The sequence below is a fragment of the Condylostylus longicornis genome, unplaced genomic scaffold, assembly GCF_029603195.1.
Source record: "Condylostylus longicornis isolate FDR11 unplaced genomic scaffold, ASM2960319v2 ptg000020l, whole genome shotgun sequence".
In the NCBI taxonomy this organism is placed as follows: Eukaryota; Metazoa; Arthropoda; class Insecta; order Diptera; family Dolichopodidae; genus Condylostylus; species Condylostylus longicornis.
The window spans coordinates 2,468,742-2,494,219 of record NW_026577989.1 but is presented as its reverse complement, the minus strand read 5'-3'; the positions used below and the strand labels follow the sequence as shown (position 1 = coordinate 2,494,219).

The window sequence follows — 25,478 nt, the reverse complement described above, 5'->3', positions numbered from 1 at the left end:
AACAAATATAAATTTGATTAAATTGAATAAAATCTCAAAAAAAAAAAAAATAAGCCTAAAATTCATTTTACACATTTTATAATTAATTTTAATGTCACAATAATATTTTAATCAAATCTTAAATTTTGTGACCATAAATATAAAAATAAATATAATGAAATTTTTTTTAATAAAATAAGATTTTTATAAAATTTTTATGTAAATTGAAAATAATAATTTTTATTTTGGTTCTTCTTTTTATTTATTTTTATGTTTTTTTTTTTTTAAATATAATATTAATCATATTCAGATTAATATGGCATCAAGGAATTGGAAAATGATATTTGTATATATATATAAAATAGATTGATATGAAAGTTATATGAAACTTAACGTCTATTTTATACTCTAAATAATTATATAAATATTAAATAAAATTTTTGATAACATAAAAAATACTAAATTTAATTTCTATTATTTTATAAAATTAAATAAAATTAATAAACGTTTTGTAATAACAAAAAAAAAATGAAATTAAATTACGCACAAAAAAATATTTTCTTAAACAATTTTTTTTTACTTTTAAACTAAATTAAATTATATATACATATATTTTTCATTTATAATTATATTTTATATTAAATGGGCTGAAATCGAACGGTTCTAATTAGTTTTCTTTATAAAATAAGTAAAAATATATTTGAGAATAATTGCTTTTTGCTTCTTAATTTTCATTAAATATTTATTATAAAATATATTTACTAAATCTATTAAAAAAATTATGCTATTGGTTAAAAACAAAAAAAAATTAAAATAAATTGAATAAATTTCATGAAATTATTAAATTTAGTATTTCAGACACAAAAAAAAAAAAAAAGAAAAGTAAATTTAAAATTTAAATAATATTTGTAAATTTTGTTTTTTATATTTCTTTCTCTTTTATAATTTTATAATGATTTTTTAATTTCTTTAAATTAAATACTAAATGTCAACATAATGTCAAACTAATGAATTATAAAAATTTGTATTAAATTAAAAAAATACAGTAAACAATAATGTTATAAGAGAGAATAAATTTCATAACAATATGAGACAATTTTTCAATTTTTCTCTCATTAAAAAAAAAATTTGTTTAAACATTTTAATATGTGAGTGATTTTTATGTAATAAAATACCATAATTATATGAGAGAATTAAGGAAAAAAAATTGTGTCAAATTGAAAAAAAATTAATTATCTATACGGCAACAATGCGCTATCAGTGCAATTTATGAAATTTATTCTCTTATTTAATACAAATATAATAATAACTTCAATAAGTTTTTAAAGCTTAATTTATTTTAAAAATTTAATTTATGAAATTTCTTATATTTGATGGAAAACCATAATAACAATTTGCATTATTTGATCTTGTTTAAAAATAAATTTTTCAAAATTAAATTCATGTTTCAAAATTCTATTTTGCTGAAAACATTTCTACTTTCCTTTACTTACGTACATTATTTAACTTTCAACATTAGAGTAGTTTGTTTAAAAACAAAAACAACCCTGCATTTACCCCAACTAATTGTCAAAATTTAGAATGGAATCACATATTATTTTTATTTTATTGATATTTCAAAAAAATTTATGTATTAAAAAAAATAAATTATAATATTTCAAGTAAAAATATTAGAAAAGTGAAATGTAAAAGTAATTTTATAAAATATTTCAAATTAAAAATTAAGATAAAAAAGTAGAAATTTTTTAATATAAAAATTATATTATGTATAATAAATAAAATATCAAAACATAAATACTTAATTTTCAAAATAATAAAAAATATATACAAAGACAAAATTATCGTTTTATAATTATAAAATCAATTTTGTTGTTTTTTTAACTTTGTAATGAAATATTTTTTCTAAAAAAAAAAATATATTGGTTTTAGGTAAATTATAAAACGGGGAAAGTAATCTCAATATTTATATATAATTATATATACTAAAATAAAAAAAACTATTATAATCTATATACTCCCGTACATCTATAAAATATTCTAAATATTAAAAAAAAAATTTATATATAAAATCTAAGATTGTGTAGCTTTTAAATGTCAAATTTTTGAAAAATATTTATTAAAATTTATTCTTTAAATTCGAAAAACCTATTTAAAAAAAAAATATATGTAAAATTTTTTGTGTTTTCAATAAAAAATATCAAAAAATAATCTAATAATAATTAAATAAAATATTAAAATTATAATATTAAATAATAAAATATTGATTAACAGCAATAAAATCTAAAAAATGAATAATATTATGACATAAATGACTAATTACAAAATGTCAAAATAAAACGTCAAAAAGAATATTAACTATTTTATGATTTGTACTTTAAAACAAAACAAAAATGTTTTATGAAAAATATTTAACAGATAGGAAATTTTGCTTGTGTCATTCATTAAATTATTCATATTTGTTATTTCATTAAATTCTTCTAATATAATTAAAGATTTTAATGAATTTTTTAATAGTTTGAATTATATAAAAATTTTATTATATAATTTATTTGTCTAAATTGGTCTGAGACAAATTCAGCTAATTTCAACCAAAAGAATTAGAGTGTAAACTCTACCTTAAATTAATACAATAATATTAAGATAGAGGCGCTTCAACAAATTTTAATTTTATATTCTGTCATCTTATTTTATGAAACAAAAATTTGACATATTCAAAAACCAAAACTTTTCTCTATACACATACAAACGATAATTATATCAATTTAAAAAAAAAAAATTTTTTTAAATATTTAATAGTAGTTAAAATATAGAATATAAAAAAATAAAATTAAAATCTTTTTTTTTATAGAAAAATAAAAAAAAAAAATTAAAACCAAACAAAAAAAAAAACAAATATTCTTATGTCTTGCATGGAAGCTTTTTTATTAGACATTTAGTGTGTCATTCTAAAGAAAAAACAAAAACACTGTGCTTTTTACGAAATGGAAAAATATTAAAAAAAAATACAAAAATAAAAATGACATTATTAAGAAGACAAAAACAGAAACAAAAAATAGCCTAACTATTAAAAATAATGAGTCCCATTTTTTTAAGGAATTTTACATGAAACAAGAAAAAAACAAACAAACAAGCAAAATAAGAAACGATATAAACAATGTAATTATATATTGGAAACATGTATTTTAAAAAATTAAATAATATTTGATAATTCTATACATATATATATTACAAATATAAACACAATATAAACATATATATTAAAATTATTATAATATATAAATAATATACGAAAATATACTACATTATGTAATATTAAAAATTTTACATTTCCAAAATGAAAACATAATTACATAAATATTTTTAATAATTTAATAAAATTTTTAGACTTGAATGTCGTTAAAATATTATTTTTAAAATTATTTATGATAAAGAAAATAAATTTTATATTTTTTTCTTGTTTTTAAATAAGAATATATACATTAATTAATATATATATATAATATAATGTTAAAAGAATTACACATTTTTTTTTTAAATTAAATTTCAGCTTTTTATTATTACTACTTAATCATATTATCAGTGATTTCATTTTTTTTTTCTTATGTCAATGTCATTTCATAACTACTATAATACATAAATATTATTATGTATAATAGGAGTATTCATTTACTATACATGTTTATTAGAAATTTATATAATAGAATATTGAATCTAATATTAATTAATATTTAAATCTACATATAATAAAATATTAATTAATATTTAAATCTACATATAATTTGATTGACAGATTTAAAACAAAGATTAAAATAGTTGAGAAAGAAATTTTAAAAACTGTTATATTGTATAACAGTTTTTTATATAACTATTATATAGTATAACAGTTTCTTATATATATATATATATATATATATATGTAATTGTTATATAGTGAAACAGTTTCTTTTATAACTATTATATAATTATAAAATTAAAAATTTGGTATCTAAGTATTTCTCAAAACAACTCAACTTAAAATGACTTTATTCTATTAATATTAGAAGTATGTATAATGAATAATAATAAATTTTATTTAATTAATTTTTTTTCACTGGAAAGGGGTGAACTCTTCTTAATTTTAATTTTGTTATTTTCTATTTCAAAATAGAAAATAGCAAAAATAAAATTCTAGATTTTCATTTTAAATTTTTCTAAATAAAAGTTGTTTCTACCTGCTAATACAAATCCGATTTCGCACTAACATTTTTGAAATCACTGATATTAAATTAGTATAAACTTCAAAGTAATTGTCATTATTTATTTATATTATAAAATTCCGTAATTATTAAGTTGACAATTTATTTAAATTAACATATTTTTTTTTTTATTCTCTTATATTTTTCACTTTATTAAAATTTAATACTTTTGTATAAAATATAATGTATGTATGTATTTTATTTTCATTCATTAACTAAAACAAAAATAAAAACCAACAGTTTACTAATATTAAATTTATTATAATAAAATAAAAATTATATTATATAAATTATGTTATGTTGCACAATTAGGTTATAAAAACACTGTTGTATATAATTTAGTAAGATAAAAATAAATAAAACACAAAAAAAAAAAACAAACATTTAAATCATATTAAAAAAAATTATTAAATTTACTTTAAAAGTTAATTATATATTTAATAATATAATATAAAATAAAAATATGCCTATATATTAAAATTCAAAATAGTATATATATAAGAAAAATATAAAACAAAAAATATTTAATAAAATTTAAATACAAAAAAAAAAAAAACTTGAAAAAAAAAAACAAAACCAAAAAGTATAAAATATTAAAATATACTATACAGATCAGTTATAAATTAAGACAAAAACAAAAAATATTGAGTTAAAAAAAATTCACATATATAGAAAATCCAAATACTAGTAAAGAAATAAAAAACTATAATATAATAAATTACAACAATAAAATAACTGAAATTTAAAAATTAAACACTGGAAAATTTACAATTAAAAATAAAAATGTCTAGAAAACCGATACAAAATTAGTTTTATTTAAATATTTTTATTTTTATTTTAATTCTTTTAATTAAATTAAATTAATAGAAAACATTAAACAGACTTGCCGTTTCTATAAATATTTTTCTTTGTAACATTGTCATATATGCAAAAATATTTATTGTATCGTTTTGGAACAATGGCCCCTGTCATGATAGTATCAAAATCAAAAAGTAAAAAATGAAATGTAACACTGCGTTAATGTTACTGTTGTGCTGCTGTAATATAACACTTTAGAATAATCTTATGTATAAATCTTTTATACGATCTGAAATATTTTAAAAATGATAATTTTAATAACATATGATTTTAATCACATTTCGTGGTGCGAATGTTTCATTCTTGCAATGTTGAGAAATTATATTAATTACGTCACCTGATTTCGTGATTACTTTTTTGATTACGTCGTGCGCAACACTCTTGAAACATCTTTGCAGTGTTTACTTTTTGTAAAACAAAAAGTAAGTGACTGAATTTGAATTGAATACAGAGGAAACTACAGTGGAGAAGAAATATGAGTGAAAAACAAAAACTAACCTTCACCAGAGAAAAATTGAGAGAATCGAATACTAGCAATTTTATAAACTTTTTAAAAGTAAATAACGTAATATTATTCTAAGGCTTTGCGAGAAAATTTTGCAAATAATATTGACATAACCTGACAATTGTACAAATATTACAACTCAGAATGAAATGAAATCATTGTCACTGTCAAATACAAGCGCTTTAGCAAAATAGTTGCGAATAAGTATTTCAATTTTAGCAATGGAAGTTGCGAATTTTAATTTTTGTAAATTAACATTACAATTTTCAGAAAAAAATTTTTTAAATTGGAAAAAGTGATAGTGAATTGGATCATGTGTTTATTAAAATCAAGTCAGTTAAACTATTTTAACACAAAAATATGAAGAATTCCAAAAATATTTACATATTTTATCAAATTGCTAGATTAAAAAACGGCTAGATTATAAGGTATTAAATTTAGTTCACACCATTAAAAAATTTTAATCATTTTAGAACGAATTAATTACACCAAGCGGTTATTAACCTTTTCACAGTTCCAAATTTTAAATTGACTTTTATTTCTCAACATGATACCAACTTAAGCGTATTGTAAAGATAATTTTTAAACAATTTGTTAAGTATAAAAAGCTTAAATTTTCATTTTAAAAATCATAATATTGAAAGAATTTGGAAATTGATTTTTTCGAAACAAAGAAAAGCATGTTACGTCTTCTATATTTACTTTCATTGGTATTTATGAATAATGCGAATACAAGTCGTGTCATTGGTGGAAATTATGCCAGTCCTGGACAATTTCCATATCAGGTTGCATTACAATTAAATGGTAGACATCATTGTGGCGGTGCTATAATTTCAGAAACGTAAGAACCACATAGAATTCAATTTTGTATAAAAATTTAAATATTTTAATTTCATAGGGCAATATTAACAGCTGCTCATTGTACAATTAATCAGTCACCGCAGTCAATGATGGTAATTGCTGGTACAACTGATATTCAAGATACAGATGGTATAAGAATTCAACCAAGTCGTTTTATTAATCATCCACAATATTCATCACAAACTAATGATTATGATATTTCAATTATTCAATTAAGTCAACCATTACCAATTGGAAATAATATAAAACCGATTAATATGGTAGATGTTAATGATAATTTTGATGCAGACACTATTGGTACCCTAAGTGGTTGGGGAGCTATTGATAGTAATTTACAATTACCTACTAAATTGAAATATGCTAAAATTCAACTTTGGAGTCGGGATTATTGTAATCCACAAAATATACCCGGTATCACTGATAGAATGATTTGTGCAGGACATCCGAGTGGGCAAATCAGTGCATGTCAAGGTGATTCTGGTGGTCCATTAACAGTTAATGAAAAACTTGCTGGTGTTGTTAGTTGGGGTTTTGGATGCGGTGCAGCTGGACGTCCTGCAATGTATACTTTTGTCGGAACTTTCAGACCCTGGATTAAACAGACAGTTGGTGTTTGAAAACATTCTAATATTTAGGGTCCTCAATGCTATTTCAAATGTAAGCATGATTTTTAAATAAAGCGTGGATTTTAACAAGTTAAAAATATCTATTGTATATTTTCCATACAAAAATAATTTTAAGACTCTTCTTTTATTTGGCCATATCCTAAAATCCAAATATTGTTATCTCTTTGCCTATGGTTTAAATTATGATCGACTTGAACAGAGACCGCGTATTCCTACAAATTTAAAAAGAGTAATTTTTAATACAATTTTTCATAATTAATATGAAATAATAAATTTTCAGTCACCGCCCCAAATAATGTTGATATGATCACATTTTCGACAGCTAAACTTCGATTTGTTGCTGAATGAACAATCAATACTGGTGTATTACTTGGAACTGGTGTACCTTCTGTCCTTAAACGTTTACTAGGATCAACATGAAGACATTTCCATTTTGTATATCCGTCTGGAATTAATTTACCTGGACCTGTGTTCTATAATAATTAAGGCTAATATTAATTTAGAATAAAGAAAATTACATTTGTTTCAATTAAAATATTTTTAAAATTTACTTGCCTTATCTAAAATTAATCCAACCGGTAAGTTTCTTTCACCACGGTAATTATAAGTGTCAACAGTATTGTTTATCAAAAAATCCAAATTAACCGATTTTGATACACTATAAACGTAAAGAGGTTGTCCTTCGGCAAAACAACATCGAATCTTAAAATCTTGATTATATAATAAAGGTTTATTACTACGGTCGTAATTGTCAGCACTATTAGAAAAACAAAGCAGTAGTTTTAAAAATATGAACTATGAGCATCAAAATTTTGCAATTCAAAAGTTATATCGTTCATTATAATTGCATACCTTTCAATTACGAAACTATTTCTCGTACATGGTTTAAGAGATGATGCTACTGTCAACTCGCATTTATCACCAATATTTTGCTGTTTATTAATCAGTTTTGGATTAATATTAATTGATAAAGCTGGCTGAATATTATCTAACGTTTTAGAATTATTACAAGTTTTCATTGTTGATGCTAGTAATTGCAATGGAATTCCGAAATTAACTATAGGAGAGTATGCTGATAGTTCTACATCTCTACAAAAATTTTCCTTTACTAATTTTATTTTTTGCATCATCAATTCATTTTCACTTTGTTTCTTCAAAAATTCTTTATTTTCATCCTAAAAATTGGTTATTCTAATGGAATATTACACAAATTAATTTTTTATTTCCAAACCTCTTCCAGGCAAAGATCTTCATACCAATTTCCGATTCTGACATTACAGCTATATTTAGTCTCTGGTATTTCCATTTTAAATATAAAAAATGATTTTAATAAAATACAAAATTGATTTTCTAACAAATAGAATATTTTATTTTGTAAAAATTTTTGAAAATATAATTTTTAGATTATTAGTTTGTAATAAACATTTTTAATTGTTTCAAGCCTACTAATAATTGGGAATGACATTTATTTCAAATTTTATTTGAATTTGTGTGTTATGAAACAAAATATAAATTTTATAAAACTAGCTATTATACTGTCACCTATTGGGGCATGCTAGAAACAATAATGTTTAAAAAATATAAAATAAGTTCAAAATTTGACCGCTACATTAACATAAAATACAACGTAACTAGAGCCATCAAGGAGAAGTAAATTTAACTACAAATAAAATTGTTTCAGTGCTGCCATTGCATACATATTATAAATAATATTAAATACTCAATTCTAACGTTGCGCTATCTAACAATAAATAGTAAATTTAAAATTTATTAAAGTGTATTGTCGCCAATAGAGTGAGAAAATGTAGTAAAAAATATTTTAAAATTAAAAAGAATATTTTAATATGGTAAAAAATAAAAGAATAAATTGCTTTACATATTAATTCTAAAATATTTATTAATTACAAAGAGCTTGTAAAATTCAGAAAAGAATAAATTAAAAATACATGAGAGATGTTGTATATATAAAATAAAATGCAATGATTGCGACAAAATTTACATATAGCACAAACGAGGAGATCAGTTATACAACAAGGCTAAAGGAACATTTGAGTGAGGTAAAAAACCGCGTAAGGAAGTAAGAAACTAAAAGTAATTTCGATTCAATGAGTACGAAACAAATTTATGTAACAGAGCACAAAATTACAGAGGAGAACTTAATAGGAGAGAAGTTTACGTGAGAGCATGGAGATATACAAATTGTACGAAGTCTACCTGTTGAACACAGATGAACTAGGCTGTTTAAATTGATTTCTCGACCAATTTTAACAACTACTACTATACTATTATTTTTACTTCTTGTACTACTAGTACTTTTACTACTGACCAATTTTAGTTTGTAATAAATATAATTTTAAAAGTCGATTAAATTTCAGAACAGAAATATTTAAGTAATAATAAAATTCAGTATATAGCTCTCTGTTACGTCTTACACTAAAGTTCAATTCGCACTGCCCTCATTATTCAAATTTAATTTTATTTCTTTTGAAGACATTAGAATATGAGAGTTAGAGTTAAACTAAATTTATTTATAGTAACATTGCCCATTTAACATTTAACTTGTAGAACAGCCCGATATTCAGTTAATAAATTAGAAAATTGACAAGATTTTTAAACATTCCTTACGAAAAATTTCCTATAATTTTATTTGAACTCACATTAATACTTGTAAAACGATATAATTGTATTTGTGATGGAAATTTTCCAAGCCTTATATAATTATTATACAAAAATATTTTAAATAGTTAATTTCCTCTTTTTTTTTCGTTTTGATCCACTTAAATTTTCCCCGAGTATAAAAGACTTGACACTATCTGTAAATCATAGTTCTTTAATATAGGGAAAGAAAGAAATCCTAATTATGTATAAAATTTGAATAATAAATAACTGAACAAAAGGGACACTATACAGTTATATGTAGCATACTTATTATAATTATGTACATAAATGTAAATGTTATATATACTCCTATATCTATATAATTAATATTGAACATAGGCAACAAAATATTCAAGGACACGGTTATAATGAAAGTTAATTTTTTACCATTAATTTCTTATATTTTTTCTTCTTTTGTTTTTTTACTTTAAGTTATTCTTTTGTTTTTTAAAAATCAATATCATAAATACTTCCTGCTTTTTTTATTTACATATATTAAAATGTATTCAAATAAATATTAATTTTCATAAATTAAATTTGAGATGACACTTAAATTGGATTTGCCGTGGACGGAATTACAAACTCTCTATATAATTTTGTAAAATTTGAAAAAAGAGAATTTTGTAGTTGTACAAAAAATGTTATTAAAATTGTTTGAGAAGGAATATGAACAGGATTCTTACTTGGATTCTTAAATTTTAGAACGCATAAAATATATGTAAATTCTGGGAAATTTTTAAGAAACTTCCTGCTACTAAATTAATATTTTCTTTCATAGCGTTTATTTAATAAAGTTATTTTGTTTGCGAATATCTTAGATTTCATTGCTGCGTCACGAACTATCTATAATACGTCATCTGAAATAAATTTTTGCTTTACTGTTCAACTAATTAAAAATTTTGAAAAATAATTTATACTTAATTAAGAGAACTGGCAACAATTTCTTATTTTAGGCACATTCAAATTGTCACTGTCATTCAGTTGTCAACGTTAAATCGAAACAGTTTTCTTTGACTTTTCACCATGAAAATATTGATGCCTGAATAACACTTTCAAATTATTATTTTAATAAAAATTCTAATTAAAATATACGCACGATTATAGCCGCTAATTTCATGTTTGGGCTCTGTCAACTGAATTCCTAGATCATGACATTTCGCGCTGCAAAATCATATTCCATAGAGATAAATGAAATCTCTTATTAATAATATTAATTATTCCTCTTCGTTTTATAAACCAATATTTAACGCATGGCAATTTATGATTATTCCGGATGATATGATTAAAAAAATGTCACCAAATTTGCTCTTCGAATGGACCAGAACAATATTTTTTAACAACTTGCATCAATTCTGAATATCCATGTAAACATTTTTTTGAGTCGCATTTGAAATAATTTTAATAAGACGCAATATTCAAAAAATATTATGCAATATTTCCAAAAAAAAAATACGAGATTTTAATTAAAAAAAAGTTTTTAGAGCGTAATATGTTGACCTTTTCAATTATTAATTACAAATTACTAAAAATTTACTAAAAATTATGCGACAATACATTTATTCAATTATAATAACTTCAAAGCATGCAGGTGGGATCATGTTATATACATACATAATAGTATGTAATATTGTATATATTTAATACTATTGTATAAATATTATTAATACTCGTATAAATAAGGAAATTTTTTTAGGGTACAAAAGAAAAAAAGCGATAATTTCTTTAATCCTATGGAAATTATAAGCACTTTATTAATAAAATTTTGATAAAGGTAATTAAAATAAATTTTTGCCTTGAAAATTTTCTATTTGAACTTTTCAACATGCAATAAAAAATTATTCAAAAAAAAAACAAATTCCTTTTGTATAGAAAATTGTAAATGAATTTGCAAATTTGCATGTTTCACTCATATCAAAATAATTGGCAATTAAAACACCAAATTAAAATTTTCCGATTTTCTTATTTCGATATTACTCTTAATTCTATATTGTTAATTATTCCTGGTGGGTATAATGTAAAAAATTAAATCAAAAAATTTCCCATTGATATTATAATTAAAAGGAAAATTTTATTTGTAAAATAATCTTAGGCATTATGTAAGAAATAGTTACAATACGAAAACACGTCATATTTTTTAATTGTCACAGAAAATAAATTTCAAATTATAATTCATAAACTTTTGCCAATCTATAATATTATAATAATTTTTAAATAAAAATTCATATACAATATTAAGGAAACGTCATTAGTATGAAAATTATAATAACATGTACAATATACAAACTGTCACATTTCAAGGGGATCTACTTACCTTTCAACTTTAGCGAAATTAACGAAAAAGAGTGTTTACTTAAATACTATTAAGAAATCCAGAATCCACTTTTTACAAAAATTGTAGTCGTATTGATTGTCAAATTGATGGTGACGTTTGATAGCTACCGTTGATTTTAAATTGAGTCGATCATAATATCTTTCAAACTTGTTTAAAAAATTTTTTTAATATAACTAAAGTGTTTAAAATAGTCAAAATTAACTGAAGGAATCAATCAACGCAAAAGTAACGTAATACAGTGATAATTTGCAATACCGTAATTCGAAATTTTTTTTTTCTCATCAACTTCATATTCGTGAGTCAGTTAAAAGAACGTAAGCGAAATGTGAATACTAAACTTCAAACATTTTTATTGCAACCAATATTTTTCACTGCAATAAGTTAGTACAAAAATTTTTATTTCATTCCGCTACTCTTCTTTGATTGCTCGCCCCTGTAATACATCCCTGTTCATTATTAAAAACATAATCATAGCAATTCGTTTGCAAAAATTAAAGCTTTTTCTTTTATCATTACCAAATTTCTCATTCTTCTCATTTTCTCTCATTTTCTCAATTTTTTAAAATTTACATTTAGCAAAAATATGTGAAAAAGCTTTTTCATTTTCTATCCTTTTATACTGTTTTCCTTCTTTCTCTTTTTACATTAAAAGCGGCATTATCAAGTACCAGCTATAATATCAATATGGCAGTGAGAAGTTAAAAAAAAAAACAAAAACAAAATTTCGTGAACAAAAAAAAACGATTTTTTTCATATTTTGTTTACATCTCTTATTCAAATGCTCATTATAAAGATTAATCGAGAATATACAAGGGATAAAATATCAATGATTTTCATGTAGCGAATAGCACAGCATATTGCGGCTAACTACATAAAGATTATGTGTATATCTACTTTTGATTAATGAATGAAAAAAGCACTTAGGTTCTTGTGTTTCAGTACCATAGGTCAGAAATTTGGTATGAATTTAAAAAAGTTTTTATTTTTCTCTAGTTTTTGTGCACAATTTTCCAGCAATGAATTTTTGACACATTAATAGTGGACAGATATTTGCTATAGAATAAATTAAATATGTTCCAATAGTTTCAAAATGAAAATTATTAATGAAGAAAAATTAGAGTACCGGTGTTAAAATTTTCGAAAAACATTTGGCTTAAAAATAGAATTTTCGAAATAAATAATTTTTTTCTTTTGAAAGTAAGTGTCAACTACTATATATTAACTAGGTTTTTTTCAAAATATAAGTAAATACATTTTTAATTGAGGCGCTCAGTAAATTAGTGGTCTATCCAAGATTTTTGCAAAAATGAGTTATTATGGTCAATAAAGCTGTAATAGTCTATAGAATTGTTCTATATTTTCAAATTACTTAGTTTACCCTTCTTTTCACTTGATTTTGAAATAAGTTCGTTTTAAAAATTTTCTTAAAAATTAAATATTTAAATTTTTCAATCGCAATTTACTCGAAATGTCATGTTTCCAGCTAGGCCAATAATGCGTTGAGCGCCTCAATTAATAAATAAATCATTTATTGAAAAAAATTTAATATGCATAAATTCGGCAGAATGGTAAAGCACTTTTCGAATTCTAATTATATTCAAATTCTTAAAAATACAGGAATGCAAAAAAATGTTAAAAATGCTATGTTTTTCAGGAGATAATTTCTAAGAGATAATTTTTGATTTTTAGAGACATTCCAAATATTAAAAATCAGCTTAAAAGAGAAAAGAGCTCAGTAACGCTAGAGGATGCTTTGTCCTCTAAGCTCAAAAAGAAAAAGCAAAGACTAACACCGTATTTCAAGTATTTTAATTAATTTTTCTAGAATTAGTTTTACCAAGTTTATTTCCATAACGTCAAATTACTAATGTATAACAGTCCGTAATATTAATGTATAACAATAGTTAATACCGATAATAACATTATTACTTCTATTTTAAATATTAATGCAAAAATAATTTGCTGAGAATACTAATTGAGAGTTTATAATATTATGTGATACATATAAAAATATTTATATATAAATATTGTTGAGAAAAACAGAAGTGAGAGAGAAATGAGAAAATATGATAAATGATATGAATGATAAGATTAAAATGCTGATGCCGCTCAATGAAAAGAGGCAGAAAAAAAAAATGTTACTTTTTTGTTACTCTTCTTCAATTATTATGTAAAGGAGATACATACATTTAAATATTATGTGCTTGAGGCTACTTTCCGAAATATAACAAAATATTAACGAATAACAACGATATTGTATGTCTATAATATATTCTTGTATTGTTCATATATATACATATATATATATATATTTTAGCGTATTTTCTCTTTTTAACTATTATCAAAATAGTCAAGGTTTTTAATATTCTTCATACCAAAAAGGATGCCAATTTTTATAACGCTTCTAAAAACAAATGAAAATATTCTAAAAGTCATGAAAATTTTTGAATTTTTAGAAAAATATTTTACATTTTTAATAACTTGCATACTTGAAATTTCAAAGTTTTAAAGTTGTCATCCAAAAAAAAAAATAAACTCCGTATTCTGTAATTGTTGGAAAAAGCAAATATTAAAGATATTCTAAAGTTTTTTATACAAGTTAGAAAATATTTAAGGGCGAAGAGACGATAACTTTTACAAATTACGAATAAATTTTGTTCGTTCTCTTTTGTTGAAAGAGAAGGAATGAAATCTGATCTGTTCCGGTTATAGCAATTGATCACGTTTTTTTCTATTTTTTTTGTGAAAAAAATTCAATTACGAATTCATTTTCTGACAATATTTTCACTATCACAATATTAATTAATTCAATTTCTCTCATTGGATTATTCTGAATACGTAGGTTTCTGTCATATTCTAATGCTGGGTCTCAGGTTACGCATATCATATTTGACAATATTCCAACAATGATTTAAAAATGCCCAAAGCTTAAAAGATGTTTGTTTTGAAAATATTTTACCTTATAATTTACTGGAATATTTCACTATTTTTCTCTCTCTTTATCTCTCTCTTCTTATTTTTTTGTCCCTAAATAGTTCTCATTTCTTAAATTGTATTGTAACTTCTTTTTTCATTTTATTTTTTTTTTATCTATATCTCATATTCGCTCTATTATTATTCAACTTTTAGTTTTTCACTTTTTCTCTCATTCCCTTTTTTTATTATTTTCTATTTTTTTTTTTTTTATTCACTTTTTCGTAAATCACTTCATGGTTTTTTTTTTCTTATTCCATCTCGTTTTTTTTCCTTTCGTGTTTCATTTTCAGTTTTTGTTGGTTGCTTTTATTTTGTTGTTATTTAAATTTCCTTTTCGCTTTTCGTTTATTTTTTGTTTTTTTTGGGAGCAGTTTTTTTTCTCGTGTTTACGGGATTCGTTCTGTATATAAATATGTTACAGAAAATATTTACCCTTTAGTTGTAGATTGAACATCGAAAGTAAAACATTTCCCAAGCAAGAAATAATTTTATATTTTTCAAAAAAAAAAACAAAAACAAATTTATAAAAAAAATAAAAAAGGAAAAAATATTTAAAGAAGAAGTTAAAAACAAAAAACAAAAACAATAGAGACAAGTTGAAGAATAAATGTTTGTTTTTTTTTTGCAAGAGCAACCTTTCAAGTTTTTCTATTCAAAAACACCAAGAAAAAAGCTCTTCTTCTTCATTTTTGAAATTCACTTTTTGTATATTTGTGTGTGTGTGTGTATCTCTTTTTTCTTATAGTTTTGATTTTTTTTTTGCATGTAATTTCTATTTTTCACTAGTCCACTGAATTACTAACTTTAAACATTCAATTTTTTCGTGTTAAAACACGAATACTAAGAGCAAAAGAATAAGAAAAAGAGAAAATCATTTACACAGGGTATTTGTTGTTGTTTTTTATTGAAAATTTCAATTAAAAAAATCTGCAAAGCTTCCACCAGGATAATTAAGGATAAATTTTTCCTTTTTTATTCTACATTTTTTTTTAAAAACAAATTGTTCTTCTCTTTTTCTATTATTTTGAATAAAATATAAAAATTTTTTTACATAATTTGTGAAATAGAATTAAAATAAATTAAAAAAAAAAAAAGAATTTGTTGTGGCGTGTACAGTGAATAGAAAAAAAAAAACAAAAATTAAAATATTGATAATTCAAAACAAACACCTATACACAAATATATAGTTGTATATATTATACAGAGTGATTAATATTTTATAAAATAATAAATTTTAGATAAAATCCAAAAAAGAACTGAGAATTTTTCTTTTTTTTTTGTAATCTTAAACATTAAAACATTCGGTGGAATTAAAATTGTTGTGTATTGCAGATAAAAAATCTTTTATGGTTTTCATTGTTACCATGTTATTGTTATTGTTGTTGTACTTTTTTATTGTACCATAAATAAAAACAAAACGAAAAAAAAAATTAAGAAAACAGTTAAGAAAATAAAACCATTTATTTTTCGCTTTTTAATTTGATAGTGCAAATCCATAGGGAATTTTTTGGCTCGTGTTAAAATTAAGAAAACAAAAAAAAAAACAAATTTAATCAAAAATTAACAAAAACAAAAATTTTTTAATTTTTATGTTAAATAATAATATTTTTAATTGCATATTTTTTGGGGTTTCATAGAAATTTATTGCAAAATAACATTAATATTGTGTTAAATGTACTTTTAAAGTTAAAGTAATGAATAAGTAAAATTTTTATTAAAAGTAAGTGGTAAGTATGGCTCTGTAATAATCACTAAAATTTTTATTGTATCCTAAAGATTTTATTATTTAAAGTATACAGACAATGAAAGATAGAAAATATTGAGGGTTTTCTTTTATTCAGTTCTAGAATAATTCTAGCTTATAGTACGTTCGAAAATTCACGCTATATAAACTGAATATATAGATCGTTCAGAAATTACTCGTTGCAATAAAGTGCGTTCAGAAATTTAATCTGTAATAAAGAAATGTTACAAATGTAGAGCCGACAAAAAGTATTGGGATACAATTTTATAAAAAATGTAATTTCTGTTATTCTCAAACGTGTGATTGTTTAGAAGTTTCAGAATTTGTAATAAACAAAAAACAAACTTAATTAAACTTAGTTTGCATACTGTTTAACGCTGTGACTTAGAAATTTCAGTTCTAATGTTAAACTTTCAGTGCAACGTGCATAAACGGAAAGCCTCTATTAATTATCAGTTTTTACACAAATTCTCGTACGCGTTTAAATAAATTTAAATGAAAAATATACAAATATCTTAAGTCAGTCATTTATGAATTTTCAAAAACTACAGAATTAAAAGATTTATTTTAAATAATCAATTGTAGAATTTCACATTCAAGATTTATACCTATTAAGTAATTATATGTTAAATAACATACATAAATTAGTTAAAGTTATTCTCTTTTTTACCTAAATATTACAATACTGGTGATATGCCGTCGAAAAGTTTCATAACAAAATTATCCAAATAATCATACAACTTATTTTTATTACTCCAATAATAAATTAAATGGCACTCAGTAATGATATAAGTAACCAAACCTACACGATGATAATTAAATATAAAACTTGTATTTATTTGATTATACCGCTTTCACGACTTTTTATAGAGCTATCTTGTTAAGAGGAGTGCAGATAATACCCAAAAATCTTTTTTAAAGACAAATAATTTCGCGACGAACCTTTCCATTAATTAATTCGAAAAATTTCAACTTTCTATATTATCTAAAATAGAAATTTTTAAACGGACGGAAAGATGAAAAGGCAAATATTATATTTAATTAAAACAGACCAATTATTATATTCGAAATCAGATCAATTATTTTTTCGGAAATATTAAATATGCAACGAAAAATTGTATGGTGATGCCGAGCGAATATAGTACAATAAAAATTGCAATTAAGAGAAAATATTTAAAGACAGACTAAAAACGAAAATCTCTATAAATTACAGTTTCGAGCTTAGGTATTCAAGTAAATGTCTGAAATTAGCAAAATAATTTTGGAATAACAAAGTTATTGAAGCCGCACTTTCCGTTTCCAATTAGTACTCGAATCTTTTTTAGTTCATGTTTTAAATACCGAAAATTATTGAAAAGTTCAACTTTTGTGTTTTACAATCAATATCTTACAAAATTTCTTAATTCAATATATTTTTGGCAGAAGTGAAATAAAGAGTTTTATTGCATTCATAAATAATTTTTTTAAATATTGATAATTTTTTTTTTTGTTAAAAATATAGAATTTTCTTTGTAAACATAAAAAAGTATAGAATAAGAATTTGTTTAGAAAGGAAAAATTTCATTTAGAATTCATATCACATTTAAATTATGAACAAATTCACTGCATCACCTTCTTTATCACGTAAAATGTTATAAATACAAAAATAATACTGATTGCATACTTATAGGACCAGAGCAAAAAATTTAATTTAAAGAAGTTTATTTCTAATCTCTGTCATTGGTTAAAGTAAATTTGGCATAATACGGTAAAATTCGAAATTAGTTAGTTTAAATTTCACATTGCACTTAAGGCATTTGCTCTTAATGTAATTTTATATTAATGCATTGGAAAATAATAAATAATACCGACGGTGTATTTCACATGATATTTTATTTGAAACTACCGCAATCACAACTTAAAATTTAAGTTGCATAATTTAGTTTAATTAGATATAACAGGCTTTAAACTAAAAAAAGATATTTGGAGATTTTTGAAACACCAAGTGTAAGCACTAATTATTAAATACCACGATAAAGTTGTTCTAAAAAGAAGTTCTAACGAAATTTTCATAAAAAATTATGAAAATGTCCTAAAAAACACTTATTTTAGACTCTCTTTTAGTCTTTCAGGTAAAGAGACTAGAAAAATTCAAATTTCGTTCTTAATTAAGTTTCTTGCTCTATAATGATTCAATTTTCCAATAAAATCTTCCATTAAATCTAGAAATTAAATATTAAATTTCATCAATTAGTTTTTTGGATATGATAAAAAAATATAAAATAAGTATCCAATGAAAATTCTGTTGTTGAGATCTTATATTCCCTGTTTCATTGCAACAATATAAATTTGGCCTGCAATAAAAGTCCAACTGCTGATTGCTAATTTCTTCAGTAAGTTATATAACTAGTCGTGTTGTCAACCAGAAGTTTTATGTCCGTCAATTATTTTCTTTAAAAAAATCAAACATTTAAAATCAGACCTTAGTCCAAAGGTCTTGTTTCTGAAATCTGACATGCCCCAAAAGTTAAAATTAATCCATAAGTGTTTAATAAAAACCACTTAAACCTAAGTGGCTCAATTACTCAATTATTTACACTTAAATTAAGAAAAATTCATACATTTTTTTATAATAGCTTACCTTAAATACTATTGAACTCAATTATTTTACCATTTGTACTGGGTTACCATTTTGAAATTTTATAGTGTTACCATTTTTATATATCAAGCATCCTAACCGACACTTGATTATATAAACGAGCTTATTAATTCACAAATTTTAATATTTCACTAATTTTTACAAAATATTTTTTATTATTCTACTCTCTTATGGTACCTTTATTCTTAAATTTTTTCCTATTCATGTTAAATTTGCGGTTAATATCCTTTGAATGCCTAAATTAATTTTATATTTCAAAACAAATTATTTATATTTAAAATTTTTTTACGTGTATTAAATGAATTTTGTTTCTTTTTTGTTTTTTACTAAATTTTCTAATTAAAGTTACTTTTAAATTAAAGGTTTTCTTTGGTTAACCGCTAAATTATATTTTTGTTTTTGAAGATTATAACAAGATAGAATTCAAGGACTCAAGTAACATTAAAAGTTGTTTCATTGGAATTGATAACGAGTATGTACACACACACACATGCCAGTATTTTGAAACATTAAACACAAATTTATAATTTTATTTTCTCTTACATAATATTTGAGATTCAACTTTTTTGTTTTATGCCTTCAGCGTAAAAGATAAAGTTTTATATACCTTTGAAATATTCTCAAAATAAAAAAAAAAATAAATAAATAAAAAAAAATTTAAATGTTTACATAAAAAAAAAAATTTTTATATGATTTAAAAGAATGATGAAGGATTAAGGATTAACATAAAAAAAAAAACAAAAATTTACTCATTAATTTTCTGGTTAAATACCCTCTTACCTTCAATAGTTACTGTTATTAAATTGAAAGTTTCAACTAACTCATCTCTTGCCTCAATTCCTCAGTGTTACAGCGCCCTCTCTCTCCTATACTCGTTTCTATATTATATTTCATTTGTATTATGTTGGTGTGGAATTGAAAATCTAAAAATAAAAAAAAAAGGAATAAAAACAGGAAAGAAAAAGATTCAATTCAAACATTTATGCATTTACACCCACGCGCCCACGTAAAATAACTGTTATACAAGAAATTTTATAATTTTATTTTTTTTATTTTTTTAGGTTTAATTCCTTTTTTTTTTTTTGCATTTTATCTGAATTTTCATTAAATCCTTTTTGTTATTATTTTGTTTTTATTCATTTTCTTTTTGAATTGTTGATTTTATAGTTCGACACTGCGAGAAACTGGTGAAAAAAACAAACTAAATGCGAACAAAACAGAATAAGAAATAAAAATCACCCGCAGACATCACCCGATTTTTAAGCATAAAATAAACAAAAAAAAACAAGTAAAAAATTTTTATTTTACCTTTATTTTTCCGGCCCTTTTCATTGCCGCGCTATAAGCGTTGTTCTCATATATTGCCGACCTAAAAATTACGCAATGAATTTTATTTATTTTTTTCGTTTTCTTATTTTTACCAATCCAATATTGCATTTTCTCTCATATTTTGTGGTTTCAAATTTTTTTTTATTAATTGCAAAAATATAAATACACAAATATGATCCTGAAAAACCCAGAAAAAATTATTAAATTGTTATTTGTACATTACTGATTGATAGTTTATTCAAAAAAACAAACAAACATTATAAAGAAAAATAAAGTTTTTTTTCCGCAGAAAAAATTTTCACTTATTTACATACCATATTTAAAATTAAGAGGGCGGAAAATTGTTCCGCATATATAAAAAAAAACACAAATTAACTTTTATTTACAAAAAATTTTTTTTTTGTTTACAAATGGTTTTATTTAAATAAGAAACTTAAAAAAAAAAATTATTTATTTACTTATAAAAGAAATATTAAAGTAATTTAATAATAAAATGTTATAAAATTTAAATGGATGCTCATTAAAATGTGACGCTTATTAAATAATATCTTAAAAAATTTTTGAAGAATTTATGAATAATCAGCGGAAATTTTTCAATTACAAAAAAAGTTTAATTAGGAAAAATTGATTAGTTCGATTGAAAATATTAAAATTAAAATCCGCGGCGAAGTTATATACAACTTTAAGTTGAGCCTATTTTACCGCAACGGTATTATACATGAAATACCGGGAGGTGATTTTTAGCGGGATTTCAATTTACTGATCGACCTATGTGGGCGCTCTTGTTTCTCAATTCCAGTTGAACTGATATTGATGATATTCGGATAAAAAATTTATATTCAAGTTTGCTTTGGCTACGTTCTTTATACGATTTGATCAACTTTTGAGATATTTCAAATCGTGTGACCTTTACTGCGGACAAACTTCGTATTTTTTAAATACAAAAACTTGGTTTGATAATATGTTCCCTTACGTCCCCTAACTTTTCGATCAAATCAGATGACAGTAATTCAAATTTTTCTGCCGGCAAAATTTACATCTTTAGTTACCTTATTTAATTTCTATTTGCTACTAAGAGTAACTTTTCAAAGAATTGAAATGGAATAAAGTGAACTTCTAAAAACCATATTTACATTTTTCTAGGTAACTAAAAGCCTCTTAAAAACTTGAAAGAACTGTTTAAAGTTAAGTTTCATAATCACTAGTTCAAAACTATCGCTAAATTAAAAAGACGCTTAGACAACTTCTTCACGGTCCCTTTTTTTTTTGAAAACTAAATTGGATTGAAAACTAAAAAATTTGATAACTTATTGAAAATAATTGAAAAATTTATGATTAACTTGTAAATGTAGTACAACCTAAACTGCATGATTGCACTGTTTCGCAAAACTAAAACAACAACCTACCGACGGAAGGTATTTTTTCAAATTTCCATTTAAAGTTGGATTTTAAAGTTTGATATCATCGTAATGTTGCTCCTAATATCGATAATACAGTCAAAAATATAAAATTGAAAAATCTATTCAAATATTTTCCGAAATTATTATTGTATATGCTTTTAAAGTGTATCTGGTAAAATAAGGAACCTTACATCAATTAAATTTATACGTGGTTCCGCATTCTTTTCCATCATAAATTTCTTTAACAAAAAAACAAAAATTTACTCGAAAATAAAATAAAGCTTATTCTAAAATTTCCGTTCTTTTCGTACATCCTTGCATTATTTCCACTTTATTATGGCGGAAATAATCATATATATATATATATATATATATATTTTCTTTGAATATTTGTAAGAATTAAATATACAGCACAAGAATATTTAAGGTCTCACATACTTATATGCAATATTATTATGCAATAATTGTGCATAATGTTTACTATTTTATAATAATTATTGTTATATTTTTGGCATTTTGTCATCCAAATAATTATAGCTAATGATATTCAAAAGATTCGAGAAAAGCCAATAATCTGGAAGTATAACATGGTATAATTATGACATAAGCTATATTTAAGCGATCTCATTATAAAAACTAACAAAGAAGATCTCGTTATGAAAAAGCTGAATTTCTAAAAAGGACAAAAATTTTCTAACAAATACAAATTAAATCTGCATACATAGGTATGTATATCACTTATTACGAGTATTAATCTATTACTAATATATCAAAATTTATTCTAAACTACTTTCCAGTCCAAATGGTAATTTAAGCCCTGAATAAAGCCTAATTTTTGTTTTAATGCTAGGTAATAATTCCATTTTCATAAATTAACTAATTCGCCGTAATATATGCAATTTTTAATACTTATGATTTTTTCAAATTTTCCAACACAATTTCGAAACATAGCCTTTCTGAAGATTAATAATCATATTGGTTTGATTTATAATATATAAAAACGACGTTAATATATAAAGAAAATTTTGTACGAATACGAAAAATCTGCATCCGACGGAAATCCCAGTTATAATTGAAATTAAAATTTATGCACAACTAATTTCGGAATTACTTTAATTTATTCTTAACATTTACATATATTTAAAAATTACCTTTTAATCAAACCTACAGATTACGTAATGTCTACGTCTAGGATTCTTAACTTCTATTATTTTATATAGCCAAAGCAGCTACATAATTAAATAAATTATCAAATTGAATTTCATAAACTCTAAATAAATATTTAATTTAAAAAAAAAAAACAATTTTAATCACTTACAAAATTTTAATAATTATGAATATACAAAATATTATAGCAGCCATACCGGATATGTCAAAATATTTTATTATAAACTTAAATTATCCACAATTTTCATATATTTTATTCCTGAACTCCCTTATATTTATACAAATTGCATAATATGAAATTTATTTTTTTTTCAAAAAAATTTTACATATAGAATTTTTAAACATTTTTGCAATTTTATTCGCACCTGCTATATTTTTATACAAACAAAGTTACAAAATATCTAAAACATATGGAACTACGTATGTATGTATGTATATGTTTTGCGCTAAAAAAAATAAAAATTACGTTATGTAGTTAATTGCTACAACTATAAATTTATTATATCGTATATACATAAAAATGTAGAGGCGCCTTTACACAAACCATACTGCACTTAAATAAAATTAAAATAAAAATCTTTTATATACCAATATAAACATTATAAAAGTTTAAAAAGCTCATATTGTAAAGGCGCTACACAGTAAAGCAAAAAAAAAAAAATAAATTCTTGCATTTCTTTCTCCTTACTTCAATCTGCATGACCTAACAAAGCAAAAACAAAAAATTGAAAATAAAACATTGAAAAAATTTTCAAAATTGCAATTTGAAAAGTGAAAAACCTCACGCAATTCATTATGACTCAGTTTGTATGTAGTACGACATCAGTGTATATAAGTTTTTCATTCAATTTAAATTCGGTCTCCCTTTCCCATTCATTCCCCTTTGGCATATTCTTTTTCCTTTGTCGTATATAAAATACTTTTGTGCATGAAGTATGCTTATAAACAAAATATATTTTTCATTTAGTTCACAGTTCATACCATACTATTTGTGTGAGGGAGAGAAAAGAAACTACATATAATTAGATTTATTCAGTTCTATACGAACATACTGTTTCATACACACACATACACAATTGTAAACACAATACATATACACATTACAAGTGAAAATGAAAACATAACAAAAATTTGATTTAATTTTTCTTGATTGCAAAAAAAAATTTTCTTCAACTGAATTAATTATAACAAAAAATTACATTCTATTTTACTTTTATACAAAATGTATAATTAAACAATTAAAACAATTTCTCATTTTTATTTACATTATATATAGTGAATTCTTTAGGCTCTTCTTTATGAAATTATTTTCCATTAAGAAAAATTTTCATCTGCACTATTATAGGATTTTTTTTTTTTGCTCTCTATGAGAAATGTAAAGTTTCATTATAATTATTTATAATCAAACAAACAAAGAAACAAATTAAAATGATTTAAATGCCATGATTTGAATTTCATGAAAATTTTTTAATTGTAAAAATTAATAAAATTCTCAAAATACAAAAGGGAAAAAATTCAATGTTAAATGTTTAATCTGTGCAAAGAAAATTTAATAAGATTTTTTATACTTTTTGGATAATTAAAATATTGGAAATAATTTGAATTTTGCAATAATTTCATTTGTTTATTTGCAAAAATTTATAAAATTTCATAAACTGTCAACAGCGAATATTATTAAAATTACTGATATTAATTAATTAAAAAATTAAAAAAAAAAAAAATTAATATTATGAAATACTTTTGGCAGCTTTTATTTGATTAGTAAATTTTTAAATCATTTTCCAATTACATATGTATATGCTCGAAACTTGACATTTTAGATTAAACTTTAACCATTAAGCACAGTAAATGAAGCATAGCTCGACAAATTTTTATAGCTTATGTTGCACGTTGTGGCGCTTAATTCTTAAAAAAAAAATATGACATTAATTTCAATAACATTATTTTTTTTTATTTAACTTTTTGCATTTTCTTGTTCTTTTTGAACAAGAAGAATTTGCCGTGACGAAATGGAAAAATTCATATAGAATACACATATATTTAAATGATACTGCTTATAATCATGAGAAATTACCGTTGCGAAATTACCGCCGCGAATTTAACGCAGGACAAGTAACCGCCAGTGGCAAAATAGTCCAAATTCCTATTTCACCGTCGGAAATTTGTTTTT

At 22.6% G+C, this 25,478-nt stretch overlaps 3 protein-coding genes across 5 annotated transcripts in view; 2 read left to right on the top strand and 1 right to left on the bottom strand.

The window, feature by feature from the left end:
• The first annotated feature begins 6,257 nt into the window (after positions 1-6,257).
• Positions 6,258-7,055, top strand: LOC129606624 (trypsin-1-like). The gene is made up of 2 exons (XM_055517037.1): positions 6,258-6,418; positions 6,476-7,055. The coding sequence occupies exons 1-2, from the start codon at positions 6,258-6,260 to the stop codon at positions 7,053-7,055; spliced, it is 741 nt and encodes a 246-aa protein (XP_055373012.1).
• Positions 7,056-7,174: 119 nt separating this feature from the next.
• LOC129606643 (cilia- and flagella-associated protein 161-like) lies at positions 7,175-8,370 on the bottom strand. Its single transcript, XM_055517057.1, has 5 exons — positions 8,296-8,370; positions 7,917-8,194; positions 7,620-7,821; positions 7,349-7,537; positions 7,175-7,276 (listed from the first exon to the last, which is right to left on the bottom strand). Exons 1-5 carry the CDS (start codon positions 8,368-8,370, stop codon positions 7,175-7,177), a joined length of 846 nt encoding a protein of 281 aa, XP_055373032.1.
• A 7,120-nt stretch (positions 8,371-15,490) lies between these two features.
• Positions 15,491-25,478, top strand: part of LOC129606647 (uncharacterized) — a 95,692-nt gene continuing 85,704 nt past the window's right edge. The window contains exons 1-2 of one of the 3 annotated variants that reach the window (XM_055517062.1): positions 15,491-15,639; positions 16,098-16,757. The gene's annotated coding sequence lies outside the window, so the exon portion shown is untranslated. Of the gene's footprint in view, positions 15,915-16,097; positions 16,758-25,478 lie in introns of all 3 variants that reach the window. The other 2 variants (XM_055517063.1, XM_055517061.1) reach the window with 2 other exon arrangements.

Excerpts from the sequence above, each read along its gene's own strand:
- LOC129606624 (XM_055517037.1), top strand. The coding sequence starts at position 6,258 with ATGTTACGTCTTCTATATTTACTTTCATTGGTATTTATGAATAATGCG. Across the intron at positions 6,419-6,475 it reads GGTGCTATAATTTCAGAAAC|GGCAATATTAACAGCTGCTC; the intron begins GTAAGAACCACA and ends TTAATTTCATAG.
- LOC129606643 (XM_055517057.1), bottom strand. The coding sequence starts at position 8,370 with ATGGAAATACCAGAGACTAAATATAGCTGTAATGTCAGAATCGGAAAT. Across the intron at positions 8,195-8,295 it reads AAGATCTTTGCCTGGAAGAG|ATGATGCAAAAAATAAAATT; the intron begins GTTTGGAAATAA and ends GAAAATGAATTG. Across the intron at positions 7,822-7,916 it reads AATAGTTTCGTAATTGAAAG|TGCTGACAATTACGACCGTA; the intron begins GTATGCAATTAT and ends TTTTTCTAATAG.